Below are 18,670 nucleotides of genomic sequence, written 5' to 3'. Positions count from 1 at the left end.
AGAATAGGCAAATCCATAAGGACAGAAAGTCCACCGGCAGTTGCCAGGAGCTGGGAGAGGGGGGCTGGGGCATGCCTGCTAATGGGGACTCCATATGGGGAGATGGAGGAGCTCTGGGACCAGATAGGGCTAGTGGTTGCACAGCATTCTGAGTGGACTAGGTGCTACTTGAAAATGGTTAAAATAGTGAGTTTTATGTTCAGTGAATGTTACCACAATTTTTTTAAAAAACTCAAGCAGACAGCAATGAGAAGCCAGCACACCACAACTAGAGAGTTAGCCCTTGCTGTCCACAACTAGAGAAAACCCACATGTAGCACCGAAGACCCAGCATAGCCAATAATAATAATAATAATAAACCAAAAACATCAGGCAGAAGTCCTGTGAGAAGGTGGCCATGTGTCCGTCCTGTTAAGGAAGAGAGACCACAGAACCGAGTGGGGAGGGGCACACGAGCCATAGAAGCATGGGGGCCCCCCGGACTGGCCACTCCCAGGCCCTCCGCCACTGGAAGCCGGGCCTCCCAGTGACCGACACCACCCAGGTCCCCACCCTTGATCGAGGTGCTGAAGCCCCTCTCTTTCCTCCCCAGAGGACCTGTCTGACTCAGAGGAAATGTTCCCCAAGGACATCACCAAGTGGAACTCCAACGATCTCATGGACAAAATCGAAAGCCCTGAGCCAGAAGACTCACAGGGTAACCAGCTGGGGGCAGCAGGGCCTGGGGAGGGCGGCTAAGTGGACCAAGCCCTCCTCCCCGAGAAGGAGCACCCAGCCACCCGGGGGACTGGGGGCCTTGTAGGTCACGGTCACGACCTGTGTCCGGTGTTGTCTGCTCACAGCAGTCACCGCGTCTGTGTTGCAGATGGTCTGTACCGCCAGAGCGCCCCCGAGTTCAGGGTGGCCTCCAGCGTGGAGCAGCTGAACATCATCGAGGTGAGTTCCGAGGTGGCAGAGGGCCAGGGCCGCGGGGGGCAGGGGCCAGGGCTCCAAGGACCAGTCCCAAGGGGGCAATGGAGGCAGAACTTGGCACCCACAGCCTCACGTCCACTCTGGCCTGGGCACCACTGGAGAGAGGCCTGGGACCCACCCCCTCTGAAGTCCCTGACAACCAGTGGGGTCTGCTCCAGTAGGGCAGCTCCCCCAGGGAAGGCCTTGCCCTGCTCCGACCCTGGAGAGTAAAATGAGAAACTTGTAAATTCCAGATCAAAAATAAGATCTTCACCTTGTGCTCAACCTGTCTGAAGTCCCTGAAGAAAAAAAGATGGAAGGGGAGGAAACGAAAGTCACCTAGGCAGAAGTGATGTGGCTGGCCGTGGCCGCCCTACTCTCAGTGTGCAATAAAGCTGTCTTGGTAGAGTGCCTGTGTCCGCTTTGGGGGTTCTTTGCACGGAGCTCAAGCCCCTTCTGCTCCTCCACCTGCGGGCGGTCAGAGCTGTTTGCGTTCGGGCGGGAGCCGGGGTGGAGTGGGGTCACCGCGCTGCTCTGGCCTCTAGCTGCCCAAGGTGGAGATGGTACCCCTGGGGACTCAGGACCCCTGGGGAGTTTGGACTAGGGGTTGGGAGGGCATCCACACTGCCCTCTCCTCTTGGGGTTCTCTTTGAGGTCTAAGGTCGAAGCAGGCTTTTCTAGAAGGGTAACTGGGACAAGGGGAGTTGATTTCCAGTTGCAAGTTAATGGCAGTGAAGCAAAGCGAACCCCCTCCTCCCCTTTGGTGCACACAGCTCTGACAGCCACCTCCCCCCCACCGCCCGGGAGGGGCAGAAGGGGGCCTCGGGCTCTGGATCTGCCTGTGGATGCGCATTTGGGCCCAGCACCGGTTCTGGAGTACCGCCATCCTGAGTCGGATCCCTTTGCTTGCAACAGCCCCCAAACTGGAGCTCCTCTCCCAACCTCAGGGAAGGAGGACGGCTTTATGGAGTCACTGATGGGGCCCTCCTGGCTCCCCAGAGCTGGCTCCCAGGCCCTGCCTCCCGAGGGCTCTGTTCCCACTAGGGTTCGAGTCTCAGGCAGGGCATGCCCTGGTAGAAAGCAGTTTGCACAGGAGGAAAGTTGTGTCTCGGGCTGGTCAGTGCTGGGTCCTGGCAGCCAGGCCCAGGCAGGCTCCCCCCACTGTCCAGCCCTGCCCATCCCAGGTGACTAGGGGTATGTCTGGGTGGCCAGGAGGCTGCTCAAATATATTCCTTCCACGAGCCCCTCGCCTGACTGTATTGATTAATCCTTGAGACCATCGGGCAGCCAATGACCCCACCATGCCTCAGGCCATGAGTTCATTCCCTCCCAGGCCCGGCAGCTGTGTGCAGCCCTCGGAAGAGACAGGAGTTGGACCCAAGCTCTGCTGGGCGTGCGTTCCTGCCTAGGCCCCAAGGCCCGTGACTGGCTGATGACCAGGCCCCTCCTGGGGATTGATGCAACCCAGTCTTATTTCCACTCTGGGCCGAGGACTGCCCGCCCATCAGCCTTCCTCTCACCCAAAGCCCTCTGCTGCTCAAAGGCTCCCAGTCTAGCCCGATCTGTTCCTGTGGCCTCACTGGTCGCTGGGCTCAGCACCCGCGCTGCCCACCCCTCTCCTGGGCTCTGCATTGACACTTGGGTCCTGCTGCTGCCCACTCCTGCCAGCCGATGGCCCAGTTCAGGGCCAACTGACCCCCTAGGGCCCTCCAGATGGCTTCAGCCCCTTGTTCTGTCTTGCTGGTTCCTCAGGGAGAGGCCCCTCTCTTCAGCTCCCTTCCCTGATCCCCACACTCGCTGATATCACATGGGCATGGCGAGTACTCAGCAGTGGCTCCTCTTGGGCTCTGGCTTCCCACAGTCATATACCAGGAGTTGGGGGCAGGGAGAGGCCCCTGAACTGGGATTACAGCCTGGGGTAGGAGAAGAGCACTGAGCTGGTGGTAGAAGCTCTGGGTTCCAGTCCAGCTTGGCACTGACATGCTGTGTGACCTTAGATAAGTCCCTTGGCCTCTCTGGGTCACCTCGTCTCGAAATGGAACAGTTGGGTATATGCAAGTCTCACTTGGACCTCACAAGCAGGGCTGAGCAGCAAGAGGTGGGGGCATGACTCCTCACAAATGGTGGGGCGGGGGGGGGGGCGGTTGTGGTTTCAAATAGAGATACCTGCATTGCCCTCTCTGTTCTAAGGTGCTGGGGCTCTACCTCTGCTGGACGTCTCGGCTCTTGAGGACCTTGGTCTTAGAGTCTGGGAATGGCAGGGCCTGGAGGCCATAGTCCAGGGACAGCCCATATAGATAGAATGAGAGCTCAGTGCTGTTGGCAGAGCAGCCAGGCTGAGTCCCTGACCCCAGCCCCTCTTAAGTGAGTCTGTGACTGTCCAATGCCTGGACACAGACACACAGAGGGCAGGTTGACCCCAAAGGCCCGCACTGGACTGAGCTTCTGCCTCCTCCCCAAGGCCAGAAGCCCCAGAAACCCCTGTCTGGGCCCCCTTGATGGGAAGTGGAGTTTCTGCTTTGGATGGAATAGACCCCTCTCTCCATGTCCTCTGTACCCTGGTCAGGTCGGCGGCCAGGAGCTGGGATGCAGGCAGAGAGGACGGACGGGGAGGAGCAGCTGGCCTCCCCCACCAGGGGAAGGGCTTGAGGCATCAGGCACCAGGCCCTGGAGCAGAGGAACTGAGATCGGGGTTTTCAGAGGGTGTAATTGGGCCTCAACAGGCCTCTTTCCCCAGCATGACAGAAGCCTCGGCCCGGGCACAGAGCTGAGTCCCCAGGGAGTTGACCCCCACCAACACCCCTACCCACACAGGATGAGGTCAGCCCTCCACTGGCTGCACCGCCCTCCAAAATCCACGTGCTGCTGCTGCTGTTGCATGGAGGCACCATCCTGGACACGGGCGCCGGGGATCCCAGCTCCAAGCAGGGAGACGCCAACACCATCGCCACCGTGTTCGACACCGTCATGCGCGTGCACTACCCCAGCGCCCTGGGCCACCTCGCCATCCGCCTGGTGCCCTGCCCACCCATCTGCTCCGATGCCTTCGCCCTCGTCTCCGAGTGAGTGTGTAGGCTCCACTCCTCCCCTGGCCCCGAGGGTCAGAGACCGTCCCACCTAATATTGGGACCATGGTCCCGTCATCCAATCCAGCTGTCTAACTTGTTCTGTTGGGAGGCAGCAAAACCCATGCAAGATGGCTGAGGTTAGAGTGTGTTAGTCACTCAGTCGTGTCCAGATCTTTGCGACCCCAAGGACTGTAGCCTGCCAAGTTCCTCTGTCCACGGAATTCTCCAGGCAAGAATACTGGAGTGGGTAGCTGTTCCCTTCTCCAGGGGAATCTTCCCAACCCAGGGATCGAACCTGGGTCTCCTGTATTGCAGGCAGATGCTTTACCGTGTGAGCCACCAGGAGGATACAAGGGGGTTAGAGTTTGGGGCCCAAAGCTGAGCCTCAGTCTCTGCATCTGTGATATGAGAATGCTGCCCTGCCTCTGAGATTACTCCCCAGCCCTGTTCCCCACGCCTGGCCTGGAAGCATCCCCACGCGGTTTGCTGAGTCAGGGCCAAGGCTCTCAGGGTGTCAGGCAGCTCCAGCTCTGATGTTTGGGTCAGGGGTGAGGGTGCCCCCTGGGCGGAACTGAAGCCACCTGCTCTCTCCTGATGGGTTCCCTTCCCCCAGCCTCAGCCCCTACAGCCACGACGAAGGCTGTCTGTCCAGCAGCCAGGACCACATCCCCTTGGCCGCCCTGCCCCTGCTGGCAACCTCCTCGCCCCAGTACCAGGAGGCTGTTGCCACAGTGATTCAACGAGCCAACCTCGCCTACGGGGACTTCATCAAGTCCCAGGAGGGCGTGACCTTCAACGGGCAGGTGAGTTGTGGGGTGGGAGAAGGGGAGACAGAAACCCCTGCAGGGTGGACTGGCCTGGTCCTCCAGCCCAGGGCTCTCCCCAGCCAGCACCCCAGCAAGCGGGGCGGGCGCTCAGGGCCCTGGACCTCTCCCCACCCAGGTCTGCCTGATCGGGGACTGTGTCGGGGGCATCCTGGCGTTCGATGCCTTATGCTGCAGCAACCAGCCGGTGTCTGAGAGTCAGAGCAGCAGCCGCCGGGGCAGTGTGGCCAGCGTGCAGGTACGAGCTCCCTCCAGCCCCCAGAGCAGGGGACCTTCAGGATGGAGACCGTGTCACCCTCTGACTCCAAACATCCCAGAGGCCTGCGGTAAAAAGGAAGGGTCGGGGTTGCCAACGCAGGTGCCCAGAGGCGGGGGACAGATGCATGGCACAGGTGAGCAGCTGCAGTGAGGCCAGACAGGAGCGCAAGCGATTTCAGCAGGCAGTGAAGCCAGGTCTACACCGTGGAGAGCAGATCCATCACCATGAGGGCCTGGATCCTCTGAGCCTCCTGGCAAGAGAAAGGACCCAATTTCCCTCCGCTGCAGAGTAGCAAGCAGCCTGGTGGGCTGGGCGAGGCGGCAGGATCAGTGGGAAGTCAGCAAGGCCCAGATGGATGGGCTGGGCCAGGAGTGAAGATGGGGGGAACCATAGGGCACACAGGGACAGGGCCTTTTCCTCCCCGGCTTGGGTGAGAAGCTGCCACAGGCATAGGGTCAGGAGGGGAGACTCGGCTCCCACGACACTGAAGAGGGGGCCAGGCCAGTGGCCACCGGGCAGTGAACCTGTGTGGGGCCATTCCAGGACGCTGACCTGCTGTCCCCTGGCTCGACGGTCAACACGGCACATGGCAGCAACCTGGAGAGCAGCCGGCACCTGAGCCGCAGCAACATCGACATCCCCCGGAGCAACGGCAATGAAGACCCCAAACGGCAGCTACCCCGCAAGAGGAGTGACTCGTCCACCTATGAGCTGGACACCATCCAGCAGCACCAGGCCTTCCTGTCCAGGTGGGTGGGGACGCCCCCGCTGGGTGAGGATGGGGACTCTAAGATGGGGAGACACGGACCAGGTGGTGCTGATGGCCAATGTGAGAGACCTGAAGGCCCCCTGACCTAGGTCCTGGGGTCCCCAGGGTAGGCCCACGGTTCTTCAGCCAAGAGAAGGTGTTGGGTGCAACTGTGGTCTTTTTTTTTATGGTCATGCTGTGCTGTGCTGTGCTTAGTCGCTCAGTTGTCTCTGACTCTTTGCAATCCCATGGGCTGTAGCCCACCGGGCTCCTCTGTCCATAGGATTCTCCAGGCAAGAATACTAGAGTGGGTAGCCATGCCCTCCTCCAGGGGATCTTCCCAACCCAGGGATCGAACCTAGGTCTCCCGCATTGCAGGCGGATTCTTTACCATCTGAGCCACCAGGGAAGCCCAAGAATACTAGAGTGGGTAGCCCATCCCTTTTCCAGGGGAACTTCCTCACCCAGAAATTGAACTGGGGTCCCTGCATTGTAGGCGGATTCTTTACCAGCTGAGCTACCAGCTTAAGTCATATATATATATTTTTTTTTTTATTGGGATACAGTTGCTTTACAATGTTGTGTTTCTGATATACAGCCAAGTGAATCAGCTATATGTATACATATATATATATCCATATATATATCCATATGTATATATATACATATATCCCCTCTTTTTTGGATTTCCTTCCCATTTAGGTTACCACAGAGCACTGAGTAGAGTTCCCTGTGCCATCCAGCAGGTTTTCATTAGTTATCTATTTTATGAAAAAAAGTAAGTGAAAGTGTTAGTCACTCAGTCATGTTCGACTCTTTTTGACCCCATGGACTGTAGCCCACAAAGCTCCTCTGTCCATGGAATTCTCCAGGCAAGAATCCTGGAGTGGGTTGCCTTTCCCTCCTCCAGGGATCGAACCTGGGTCTCCCACCCTGCAGGCAGATTCTTCACTGTCTGGGCCACCAGGGAGGCCCTACTATTTTATACATAGTATTGATAGTGCGTATATGTCAATCCCAATCTCTCTATTCATTCCACCTCCTTGTTCCCACCTTGGTGTCTATATGTTTGTTCTCTACGTCTGTGTGTCTATTTCTGCTTTACAAACAAGTTCATCTGTACCATTTTTCTAGAGTCCACATGTATGCCTTGATACATGATATTTGCTTCTCTGACTTACATCACTCTGTATGATAATCTCTGGGTCCATCCACATCTGAGTCAGAGAGAACAGACTGACTGGGGCAGGGGAAGAAGCAGGGATTGGCAGAGTCAGCAGGCAGAACTGACCAGGGACAGCATGGTCCCAGCCAGGGCTGTCCCAAAGGCAGTGGGCTCCCTGGAGAGGTCGGGCCCTGCTGTCACCAGGGGTGTCCCAGCAGGTGCTGGACAGCTGCACTCGCAGGACTGCACAGGGCCCAAGCTTCGTTGGGGCCTGATGACCCCCGAGGAGCCGCTTTCAGGAGGCTGAGGGCAGGCCGGCCCGGAGGAGGGCCGTGGTGTGACCTCGCTCGTCTCCCCACCCCACCTCATACCTGCAGCCTCCACGCCAGCGTGCTGAGGAACGAGCCCAGCTCCCGCCGCTCAAGCAGCTCTACCATGCTGGACGGTGCAGGGGCCGTCGGCAAGTTCGACTTTGAGGTCGCTGACCTCTTCCTCTTCGGGTGCCCCCTGGGGCTGGTCCTTGCCTTGAGGAAGACGGTCATCCCCTCCCTGGATGGTGAGAGTCCCTGCAGGGGAGGGTAGGGGTCCATGAGCTGGGCAGAGGATCTCAGTGAACCCCTGTCACAAGGCCGGGGCCACATCCCACGCCCCTTCCTGCATCAACCTCCTTCCTGCACCCCCTGCCTCACCAAGGGCCCATGGCTCTCCTTTGTTCCAGCCTCAACCCAGCTCAGTCTCCAGCCCCATTTCCCAACACACTGTTTCATTTCATCTCTAAGGCACCTCTGGAAGTTGAGGACCAGAGATGGAAGGGGCTGCCCCAGGATCAGATGAGGACAGACCCAGTCTCCCATAAGGAAGCCAGGCACCTCTGAAGTCTCCCTGATGCAGTGGCCTCCCAGCCCCAGAGACAACACACACAGGGAGGTGGAAAAGTGTCGGTTAAGAAGCTGTCAGAGCAGAGGTCCCTGCCCCCAGGATCAACTGGTGTGGGCTCCCTCCCATCCTACAAGAGCTGCGCAGGGGGAAACTGAGGCTCAGAGAGGTTGTAGACACCTGCGCAAGGGCAAGACACTGTGCACCCACATGAGTGCACAGACTCAAGAGACAGAGATGGCAGGGCAATGTCATCTGTAATCATGGAAAACCTGAAACAACCTAAATGGGATGCAGGCTGAGGTTAAATCAACTTTGGCACAGCCGTACAAAGCAATGCCCCAGTGCAATTCAAAAGAAAGGGGCTCAGTGAAAATATTCATATGAAAGACTCCCAACATTTTTTGTGTTAAATGAAAAAAAAAGGTCAAGTACAAAAAGCATAGATCATATTTCTATTTGTGTGCAGGTTTGGGTTTTTTTGGTGTTGGGTCTTCATTGCTGCGCACGCACTTTATCTAGCTGCAGCAAGCGAAGGCTTTTGTTGCAGAGCATGAGCTCTAGGTGCTCCGGTTTCAATAGTTGCAGCCCTCGGGCTCAGTAGTTGGGAAGCACAAGTTTAGTCGCTCAGCGGCGTGTGAGATCTTCCTAGACGAGGACTCAAAAACCCTGTGTCCCCTGCACTCGACCACCAGGGCATCTTCCCAACAACTGCAAAATGTTCGGAAGCGCAGAGCCTGGAAACATTTTCAATCAAGAGTGGATGAGCAGGCTCTAGCCTGCTCGGCCGCACATGCTCGGGGCTCCCCAGGGTTTGCAGGTAGGGCTCTAGCCTTAGCTCTCTGGGGGTGGAGAGGAGCTTTCCGTTATATGTCTTATATCGTATATATCCCTGTACTACAAAAAACAAAAAAATTTACCATTATCAAAATTTTCTTAATTAAAACAAATTTGGTTAATAAAGGGACAGTGGCCCAAACAGAACCCCAAATCTATGGAGACACACTTTGGGGTTTCTCTGTCTTCTAAAACCCCAATCCCATCCCACCCCACCGGACCTTAGCCGGCTCTAGGCCCCGCCTCCTTAGGGCGGAGCTAACTCCGGGCTCTGCGACTCCGCCCCGCCCTCAGTTTTCCAGCTGCGGCCCGCCTGCCAGCAAGTCTACAACCTCTTCCACCCCGCTGACCCATCGGCCTCGCGCCTGGAGCCGCTGCTGGAGCGGCGATTCCACGCCCTGCCGCCTTTCAGCATCCCCCGCTACCAGCGCTACCCGCTGGGGGACGGCTGCTCCACGCTGCTGGGTGAGAGAACCTGCGCCCCACCTCCACCGGCCCCGGCCCTGGGGGAGGGTGGGAGTTGGCCCGACTCCTTGGGTGCTCCAAGTTCCGGGGGTGGCCCTGCGTGCGGGAAGGGGCGGCCTGCACTGAACCCTTTAGAAGCTGGACAGCTGGCGTAGGTGCAGGTGCCTCGCCCCAGGGAGGAAGGCATGAGACACCTCCACAGGCCTCCCCCTTCCCGCCGCTTCACACACAGCACAGAGCCAGGGCCCCGCTCCCTTTCCCACTGCCCCACCAAGGCAGAGCTGAGGACCCAAGGGACCCTGGCAGAGTCTGGGCCTGTGTCCCACCCTGTGAAGGGCCCCTACGGCAGGCTATTGGCCCGGAACTTCCAGGTCACCTGTCCTGGAGATAGGTCGCGTGAACGAGGGCTGCCCCGTGGTCCATCTCGTCCCTCCCGGGAACAGCCCGTCCCTCCTGCCCCCCGTGTGTCCCAGTCCTGTCTTGGTCCTTGAGAAGCCCTGTGTCTGTCGGAGCGTCCACACGAGTGTCTGTTCTTGTCCTCTGTTCTCTCCCCGTCTGCCTCCAGTCGAGACCGTGCAGAGAAACCCCGAGCTGGTCTTGGAGGGCGGCCCCCTGGCCCCTCTCCCTCCCGGGGACGGCTTCCTGGAAACCAGTATCCCCGTGCCCGCGCTCACCTCGCAAGACGGGCCCCGCCCGAGCCCGGGCTGCGCTGAGTGTGTGTAACCCCCCTGCTCGTGGTGGTGTCTGCTTCGCTGGCTGACCGCTGGTCCTCAGGGACCCCCCACCCACTCCTTGGCCACCCAGAGTTTGGGGGACTGTGGCGAGGAGCAGAGACCAGGCAGGACAGGTCCCTGGGAGCGGTCTTGGCACTGGGCAGTGCGGGGAGGGGACTCAAAGCAAAGAAGGAGCCCAGAGGAGAGCAGTTGTCCCGGGGTCACCCAGCACAGTGTCAGCCCAAGGGCTCTGTCTGCCACTTGTGAGGCTACCAGCAGGGGCAGCCAAGGGTTGGGGTGAGGCCTCAGGCCCTCTGGGACCCACCTGCCCCCAAGGAGAAGACTTCGGTCCCGGCACAGGGTTGGATTCTCGACCCACTCCCTCCCTCCCTGAGGAGGTCCAGGCACCTCCTGCTCCTGTCTAGAGGTGGGTCCTCTGGCCCGCCCTCAGCCCAGGCCCAGGTGAGCCTGGCTGGAGCCCTCAGCCCTCTTCCTGTGTCCCTAGATGCCCATCCGGGGCTGGCTCATGTGGCCCATGTGTGAGGGGCATGCACGATGCTGGCTCATTTGCTCAGTCCTCCGCCTAAGACATGCCTAGGAAGCTGTCCCAGGCCCTTGTCGCTAGCACCCCCAAACCCAGCTGCCGTGGGCTGTGGGTCAGGCCAGGCCGGGCCCCAGAGGCCAAGAAGGCTAGACTAGACCAAGAGACTAGAAGGGTGGCCGGGGTGGGGCGTGAGCCTGGCCACCTTGCCTCCCTGCCCACTGTGTCTGTATTGGTCCATCTGTCCAGCCCTGCCCCAGCCCTCCCTTCTCTCTGCCTCAGCTCAGCCCTGCCCTCTCAACCCTGAAAAGGCAGGCCCTGGCACGCATGGGCCCATCCTGTCTGCCAGTTGTGCTCAGATGCCCCCCACTCCTCTGCAGCTGGTGTTGGCCTTGCCTGGCACAGCTGCCGCTCTGGCCTGCCCCAGCCCTGGCACACACTGGGAACCCCTGCTCGGGGGTCCTGGGGCCGGGCTGGGCAAGGCCTCCTTACCCCTGGTCTCTGGTCCCTGTCCACCTGCAGCAGAGGCACTCCAGGCCCACAACACGGTCTTCCAAGAGCACGCGGCCCCCTCCTCACCTGGCTCAGCCCCCAGCACCCGAGGTTTCCGCCGGGCCAGCGAGATCAGCATCGCCAGCCAGGTGTCTGGCATGGCCGAGAGCTACACGGCATCTGGCATCGCCCAGAGTGAGTACAGCAGCGCTACCCACCCATCAGAGCCAGGGGGCTCTGTCCTATTGTGGCCGGTGTCAACCGGGCCCATTATGCCCCCTCAGAGAACAGTTGGAGACTACTGGGGTGGGTGCCACTGGCATCTGGTGGGTAGAGACCTGCTAAACACCTTATGATGCTCAGGATGGCCCCACAGTGAAGAGTCATCCTGCCCCAGTGTCCATCGAGAACTGTGGAAGGAAGGAGCATATGAAAGGGTGGCCCTGGAGTGGGGAGCCAAGTCCAGCTGGTAGGAGATCGGTGGTGCTGTCTCAGCTGCAGGGTGATGGGTCTGCGAGGAGGGGTCCTAGCCCCAGAGGGGCAGATGTTCCTTGAGGGAGAAAGTTGGGGGCCATTTCTGGAGAAGCTGGAGGGGTGGCCCAGGGGAGCCAGGGAAGCGAGGTCTCCTGTGCATGGCCCCTTTTGCCACCCCAGTGGGTGGATCACCCCGGCCTCCTTGGCTCCTTCCATCTTCTTAGCAGCTGGAAGCAGAGTCTGGACTATCCCCTCTCACTCTTGCCGGGGCCAGCAACCCCCTGCCGGCCTCCCTGCCACATGACTGGCTCCCCAGCCGCCTGTCAGAGCAGAGGGTCTAGGCTAAGGCTAGCTGGCGTGGTAGCCCCAGCATGGCTGAGCCTCTCCTGTTGTTCTTGCTCCTCAGAGGCCCCAGCTCCACTCAGCCACACCCCCAGCGTCAGGCGCCTGTCCCTACTTGCCCTCCCCCACCCAGCCCCCTCTACCCTGGGCAAGCGGGAGAGGGCCCCTCGCCTCCCCGACTTGGACATCAGTGAAGGTACCGGGCACCACGGGCCTCCATGCGCACACATGCTTCTCCTCTAATTGGGGTCATGCTTTGATTTCCAGACACATCTCACCCCCAGGGCCCTGCTGACGCCTAACCAGGGAGCTGGAGCTTGGGCTGGGAGCACCCTGACTTCCAGGGAGGAGGCAGAAGCCGCTGGAGTCAGCTAGGGGCTGGGAGCAGGGGGTGGGCTGGATGGAGGCTGGGTGAGGACCGGCGTCACCTATCAGGCAAGCTGTAGGCAGAGAGCTCCGACCCTGAACCAGTGCACCTCCAGCCTCCAGCCACTGGGGAGGCTCTTTGCAAACCTGGGGCAGCCCCCCAGCCCCAAGGGGGAGCCGGATTCACCCGCACATACGCACACAGGCTCCGTCTGACTGAAGGCCCTCACTTCACACTCTGCCCGCCAGGGGCTGAGGGCATCAGGCCTCTGCCTTGAGGCCCAGGAACTGAGACTCCCGCTCTGGAAAGCCTTTCACAGTTTTGAGGCCTGGGGAGGTGGGACAGGCATTCAAGGAGTCCAGGAGAAGCCCAGAGAGGGCAGTGATGAGGCCCAGGGCGGGAGTCGACAAGGGGTTGACCAGGGTCAGGGGGTCCTGCCTCCACACTGGGCTCTTCCCCTCCCCCTCTAACTCCACACCTCCCTGCTGAGCCACAGCCCCCACTCCCCCTCCCCGGAGCACTTGGGCCGCTTGCTGCTGTCCCGGCCTCCTGTGCCTTCTCGCCTGCTCCCCTATCGCTGAGCCCAGGAGAAGGAGACTCGCTTTGGTGGTGGTCCTGCTCCCTGGTCAGAGGAGGGTTTTGTCTCTGGGCAGAGCTGGGTCTGAGGAGCCAGGTCACCCTAGGGGGCCCAGCCCAGTCACAGTCCCCTCCTCTTGGCAGTTGCTGCGAAGTGGTGGGGCCAGAAGCGGATCGACTATGCCCTGTACTGCCCCGACGCCCTGACGGCCTTTCCCACGTGGCCCTGCCCCACCTGTTCCACGCCAGCTACTGGGAGTCAACGGATGTGGTCTCCTTCCTGCTGAGACAGGTACCCAGAGTCCCCCTAACAGACACACCAACACCTCTCAGGTCCCTGAGTGACCCTGCTGCTGACTGGGCCCCATTTCATAAATGAGGACGGTGGGAGACCCCACTTTTCTGGCCCCAGCACAGGAAGCCGTGGAGATGGGGTGAATGGATGTACACCTTCATGGGACAGATGTGAATTCTGGGGGGCCAGAGGGTGGACTGTAGTGGGGTTTGCCCCACCAAATCCTCACAAGGTTAGTTGGGCCCCTAGGGTCGCTGGCCTCTCCCCACGGAACAGGAAGCCCCAGGCTTGAGTCTGCCCTGTGACCCCCCTCTGTCCCCTCGCAGGTCATGAGGCACGACAACTCCAGCATCTTGGAGCTGGACGGCAAGGAGGTCTCGGTGTTCACCCCCTCGAAGCCAAGAGAGAAGTGGCAGCGCAAGAGGACCCACGTGAAGCTTCGGGTGAGGGATCCTCTGGGTGCCCCGGCTCCAGGGCTATTGTCCTATTGAATCCTCCTGAGAAAACTCCATTTTAAAGATGAGGAAACTGAGTCACAGAGATGTGTGCTGTCTTACTTAATCCTCACAGTCTGAGGTTGGAGCTGTTCCCCCATTTACAGACAGGGACCCACACCAAGGCCACGTAGGTCAGTGGCCGAGCTGGACTTGAACCCTGGGCCATCTGACTTTGTGCCCATGCTCACCCCCAGGCCCCTGGGAAGTTTGAGCTAAGCCCAGGAGACCCCAGCCACCCCTCCATCCCCTACCCTGACCCAGCCTTGCTCCTGCACCTCCCCACCCCAGAATGTGACAGCCAACCACCGGATCAATGACGCGGTCGCCAACGAGGATGGCCCACAGGTCTTGACGGGTCGGTTCATGTACGGGCCCCTGGACATGGTCACCCTGACCGGGGAGAAGGTAAAGACCTGGGGAGCCTGTGGGAGCCCCACCCTGCCCCGCCTCCCTCTGGCTGGGCGGTGGAGAGTCGGGGTTAGGGAGGTCAAGGGCATGGCCACCCATGACCGGCCTGCTTGGCTCCAGGTGGACGTGCACATTATGATGCAGCCGCCCTCGGGTGAGTGGCTGTACCTGGACACGCTGGTGACCAACAGCAGTGGGCGCGTCTCCTACACCATCCCCGAGACCCATCGCCTAGGTGTGGGAGTCTACCCCATCAAGATGGTGGTCAGGTAGGAGCTGGGAAGAACGAGTTGGTGGGCCGACCTGGTCTGGGGCTGGAGGAAGGGGTCCCAGTGGGTTCTGACGAGCCACCCCCTCCCAGGGGAGACCACACGTTTGCTGACAGCTACATCACCGTGCTGCCCAAGGGCACGGAGTTCGTGGTTTTCAGCATCGATGGCTCCTTCGCTGCCAGCGTGTCCATCATGGGCAGCGACCCCAAAGTGCGGGCCGGGGCCGTGGACGTGGTGCGGTGAGTGCCCCCAGGGGCAGCGGGTGGGCTCGAAGGCAGGTAGCTGGGGGCTGGGCAGAGAGGATGGTCTTGGGTGCCAGAGCCAGGACAGGGGGCAGGGACCCTGTGGCTTGGAGGGGCCAGCAGCACCACTTCCCAGCTGGGATCTCTTACTGTGGATGCCTCAGTTCCCTCACCTGGGAAGCGGGGCTTTTCCTAACAAGACCAGTTACACCTGCTGCAGAGGGTGGAAGTGGGGATTGTGAGAGGCGAGCAGTGAGCACCGTGCTGGGGCTGTTACTGTTGAAGCCTGTGCCCACTAGTGGGGCTGGCTGGGCAAGGAGACCAGGCAGCCCCAGAGGGAGGACAGTGCGGCCGTGGGACACCCAGGCCTGCCCCTCGCCCCCAGGCACTGGCAGGACCTGGGCTACCTCATCATCTACGTGACTGGCCGGCCTGACATGCAGAAGCAGCGAGTGGTGGCGTGGTTGGCTCAGCACAACTTCCCCCACGGCGTGGTGTCCTTCTGTGACGGCCTGGTGCACGACCCGCTGCGGCACAAGGCCAACTTCCTGAAGCTGCTCATCTCCGAGGTGGGCCCCCGGTGGAAGGGAGCGGGGTAGGGGTGGGGGCGGAAGGGCTGAGCCTGCGCCCACACCGGTCTCGCCCACAGCTGCACCTGCGCGTGCACGCGGCCTACGGCTCCACTAAGGACGTGGCGGTCTACAGCTCCATCAGCCTGTCCCCCATGCAGATCTACATCGTGGGCCGGCCCACCAAGAAGCTGCAGCAGCAGTGCCAGGTGAGCGGCGTTCAGGTGGGCGGGGCAGGCGGGCAGCCCCGCCCCCCGACCGCCGCGCCGCCCTGGGAGCCCCGCCCCCTACTGCCGGGCCACCCCGGAGCCCCGCCCCCCGACTGCCGCGCCGCCCTGGGATCCCCGCCCCCACTGCCCGGCAACCCCCGGAGCCCCGCCCTTCGACTGCCGCGCCGCCCTGGGCGCCCCGCCCGGCGACTGCCGGGCCAACCCGGAGCCCCGCCCCCTGACAGCCGTGCTTCCCGCTGCCCTCACCCGCAGTTCATCACCGACGGCTACGCGGCCCACCTGGCCCAGCTCAAGTACAACCACCGGGCGCGGCCAGCCCGCAACGCGGCCACCCGCATGGCGCTGCGCAAGGGCAGCTTCGGCCTGCCGGGCCAAGGCGACTTCCTGCGCTCCCGGAACCACCTGCTCCGCACCATCTCGGCCCAGCCCAGCGGCCCCGGCCCCCGACCGCACGAGCGGACGCAGAGCCAGGCGGACAGCGAGCAGCGGGGACAGCGCAGCATGAGCATGGCGGCCGGCTGCTGGGGCCGCACCTTGGCCGGCCGGCCAGAGCCCGGCCCAGCCGCGGGCCCCAAGTAGGGCACCGGGAGTGAGGCGCTGTGGTCTCCATGGTGCTAGGCCAGGGCGGCCCGCCCTGCCAGGAGGCCTGGCCTGGGCACGTACTGTCGGCTGGGGCAAAGCTCGTCCCAGGGCCCGGCAGAGGACACGGGCTGTGCCAGACACAGCCCTCCCAGCCCAGCCTCACACTTTAGGGTCTGTGGGGTTCCAGCTGGTCGTGGAAGTTGGCAGGACGACCATCCCTGGGAAGACCTAAGGACCAGGACTCCCAACGTGGACTGGCCAGAAGGCGCTCCTGGACGCTTGCCCTGCATTGACGTCCCCGCATTCCGATGCCAGGCCTGGGCACCTCCCATCCACTTGCTCGCCCTGACCCCCAGGTCCCCTCCCATTTGGTAGCAGCTGCGACGGGGTGGGGACAGCCTGCTTCTTGTTGACTCGAGTTACTCAACTGTTTGACCTCACTGGTTTTGCACTGATTTTTGAGAGTGGAGATTCATCACCATCTCCTATGGCTACAGACTCATGGACATGCATGAAAATTCAACGTTTGCCCATCCAAGACCTGCCACCACACAGAAGGCTCCAGGGCGGAGAATCCTTGTACAAATAGGAGAGAAAGGCCATATCATAATTTCTGCCGCTCTGCCTGGCCCATGAACCCATGGCAGCCCCAGACCCCAGCCTCTTCCACCTGCCCCATCTGGAGCCCAGTTCAGCCGCGGGCCTGGCGCCATCTCTGCCCTGGGCACAGCTCAGGCTGCCAGGTCAGTCGGTGAAGCCAAGTGGCTCCTGAGAAGCCTTGCCTGGGGCTACGGGGCCTGGACAGGCCTGGCCTCTTCTCCTCGCCTGCCATCAGCCAAGGCTCCAAGCCTCGGCCCTCCCTTCCGCGTTTCTACACCTTTCTACTTCTCCAATCTGATTTCTATGAGGTTTTTTTAAACGAGCAATCCTTGGCTGCTTCCTTTTCTTAACTCTTTCTGTACCAAACGCAGCCCCTCCACATGAAAACACCCAGCACTGTGACGGAGTCCAGCCTGGTTCTGGGTCCCAGGGCCCTGTCCGCTGCCCAGGCAGCGGGGCATGGCCTCTCTGCCTCACCCGAGCCCCGTTAATTCTACAGAATTTCTACTCTGGGGTGAGTGGGGCACACCCTTAGTTTTTTTTTTTTTTTAAATGCCAATTCCGTTTCGATGCTGAATCTAAGAAGCCACAACTCGCTTAGTTAGCTTAAGGGCAGGCAGCCATGACTACACTTCCCACCTGGTAAGGACCACGCTGTCCTGTGCACTGGGTCTGAGCATCAGCTCTCTCTCCCCAGAACTGACCGCGATCTCAGCTGTGGCCTCGGCTCCAGGCAGCCCCTCTGCTGCTCCTCCACCCCCTTCATGACAGGGGAGCCTGCCAGGCCTCAGCTAGCCGTCCAACATCCAGGCTGCTTCTGTGAGAAGCGGCTGCCAACCTGGATACGGCCTCGGGGCCTCGCGGGCTGGGACGGTGAGGCACGCAGATGGATGTTAACATTTTCCCGTGTGTAGATATGTACAGCCAAAGGGTCATGTAAATGTTCTGCAAAAGTGGGTCTGTACAGAGTGAAAGCTATTTATTTTGTGCAGAGAAAAAATGTCTGGAGGGATGGGACCTTCAGGATTTATTCATATTTAAGATGTAGCTTTTTGTTGTTTCCGGCATTATGTATAAAGCGACGATTATTTTATGGACCAAGTTTTAATGTAACTGTTGCAGTGAAAGTGCAATATCTAACCCCCTGCTCCCAGCGGGAAACGCTCGGCCCGACAATCACAGCCCCAGCCAGGGGCCCCGTGGCCAGTGCCTCCTCCTGTCGGTCCCACCTCACCCCATCTCGCCTGTCGCCTCGGTGAGCAGCCATCCGGATGGAGGAGCACCTACAAGAGTCTCGGCCCGCCTGCAATAAAGGCCTGGAGGCTGCCAGCCCCAGGAGGCTGGGTGGGCAGTGAGCTTGGCCTCTCCCAGCGGGCCACTGCCCCACGGTTCCGAGCTCCCCGCCTGCCTACCCAGCCGCCAGCCACGCCAAGGACAACAGCAATAGTCCGGGCCTCTCCCAGCGGCCCTCAGCCATAGATGGTGAGGTGGGCAGCCCACCCTCCCCGTGGACGTCTCTCTTCTATATCCAGGTCGGCTTCCTGCCTCCCTTCAGATTCCTCTTGGCACATTATCCTCTTAAGGAAGCACCAGTTTTTCAGAAACTAAGAGAGGGAGGACAGAGTCCTTTAAAAATACCAAAAATGTTTACAGCATTGGGTGCTGAGCTGCAGGGCTCAGGCCCGACCAGTCATAACCAAAGGGTGAGGCAGGCCTTGCTGACTGCCACCCCACCCCAGGCCTGTTAGAGTAGAAGCCTTAGTCCCAGCCCCCCCACCCCCAGGACTGAGCCTCAGCCCACCACTCCCAGACCCCACCACCTGCCTTCTCTTTGATTTCTAAAGAGGGATTCCGCAGAGACCCCATGCCCCCTTCCCAGCTCGGTCTGAACCGCCTGCCTGCCCGCCTGCCACGTCGCAGCCTTCACGTCTCAACCTGTCTGTCTGTCTTGTCTGTCTGGGCCGCCTGTGAGCGGTGTTCTGACGTATCCCCGCCCACCCTTGCTGTCCCTGCTCCATCGGGCCTGAGTGTGCTGTGTACTGTGTTGTCATCTGTTACACCGATTAAAGAAGCAGGAAGGCTTCCTTCTGGGTCTCAGTACTGCGCCGACCACCAGAGCATTGGGGGTGGGGGCTGGCTGGGGGGTGCAGCCTGCCCTTGGGAGTAAAGGCAGTCCTTCCCAGTACACAATGCCAGCTGTGCTCACGGTAATACCAACACACCCCCGTGGGCCTTATCTCTGCTGGGCTTCCTTCTAGCCCCTTCCTGGGCATGAAC

At 60.6% G+C, this 18,670-nt stretch overlaps 1 protein-coding gene across 1 annotated transcript in view; it reads left to right on the top strand.

Annotated features, from left to right (window-relative positions):
• Positions 1–18,489, top strand: part of PITPNM2 (phosphatidylinositol transfer protein membrane associated 2) — a 159,333-nt gene extending 140,844 nt beyond the window's left edge. The window contains 20 exon segments of the mRNA XM_070386266.1: positions 593–697; positions 866–936; positions 3,766–4,013; positions 4,633–4,822; positions 4,962–5,081; positions 5,646–5,851; positions 7,393–7,571; positions 9,023–9,193; positions 9,759–9,908; positions 10,970–11,134; positions 11,820–11,951; positions 12,843–12,917; positions 12,920–12,990; positions 13,320–13,436; positions 13,779–13,895; positions 14,019–14,167; positions 14,260–14,409; positions 14,798–14,981; positions 15,062–15,190; positions 15,464–18,489. Coding sequence (XP_070242367.1) covers positions 593–697; positions 866–936; positions 3,766–4,013; positions 4,633–4,822; positions 4,962–5,081; positions 5,646–5,851; positions 7,393–7,571; positions 9,023–9,193; positions 9,759–9,908; positions 10,970–11,134; positions 11,820–11,951; positions 12,843–12,917; positions 12,920–12,990; positions 13,320–13,436; positions 13,779–13,895; positions 14,019–14,167; positions 14,260–14,409; positions 14,798–14,981; positions 15,062–15,190; positions 15,464–15,790 — 3,056 coding nt within the window. The 3' untranslated portion in view covers positions 15,791–18,489.
• Positions 18,490–18,670: the final 181 nt, after the last annotated feature.

Source organism: Bos mutus, chromosome 17, assembly GCF_027580195.1.
Source record: "Bos mutus isolate GX-2022 chromosome 17, NWIPB_WYAK_1.1, whole genome shotgun sequence".
Classification (NCBI taxonomy): Eukaryota; Metazoa; Chordata; class Mammalia; order Artiodactyla; family Bovidae; genus Bos; species Bos mutus.
Note: the sequence above shows the minus strand (reverse complement) of the source record. Positions and strands in the feature narration are given on the sequence as shown.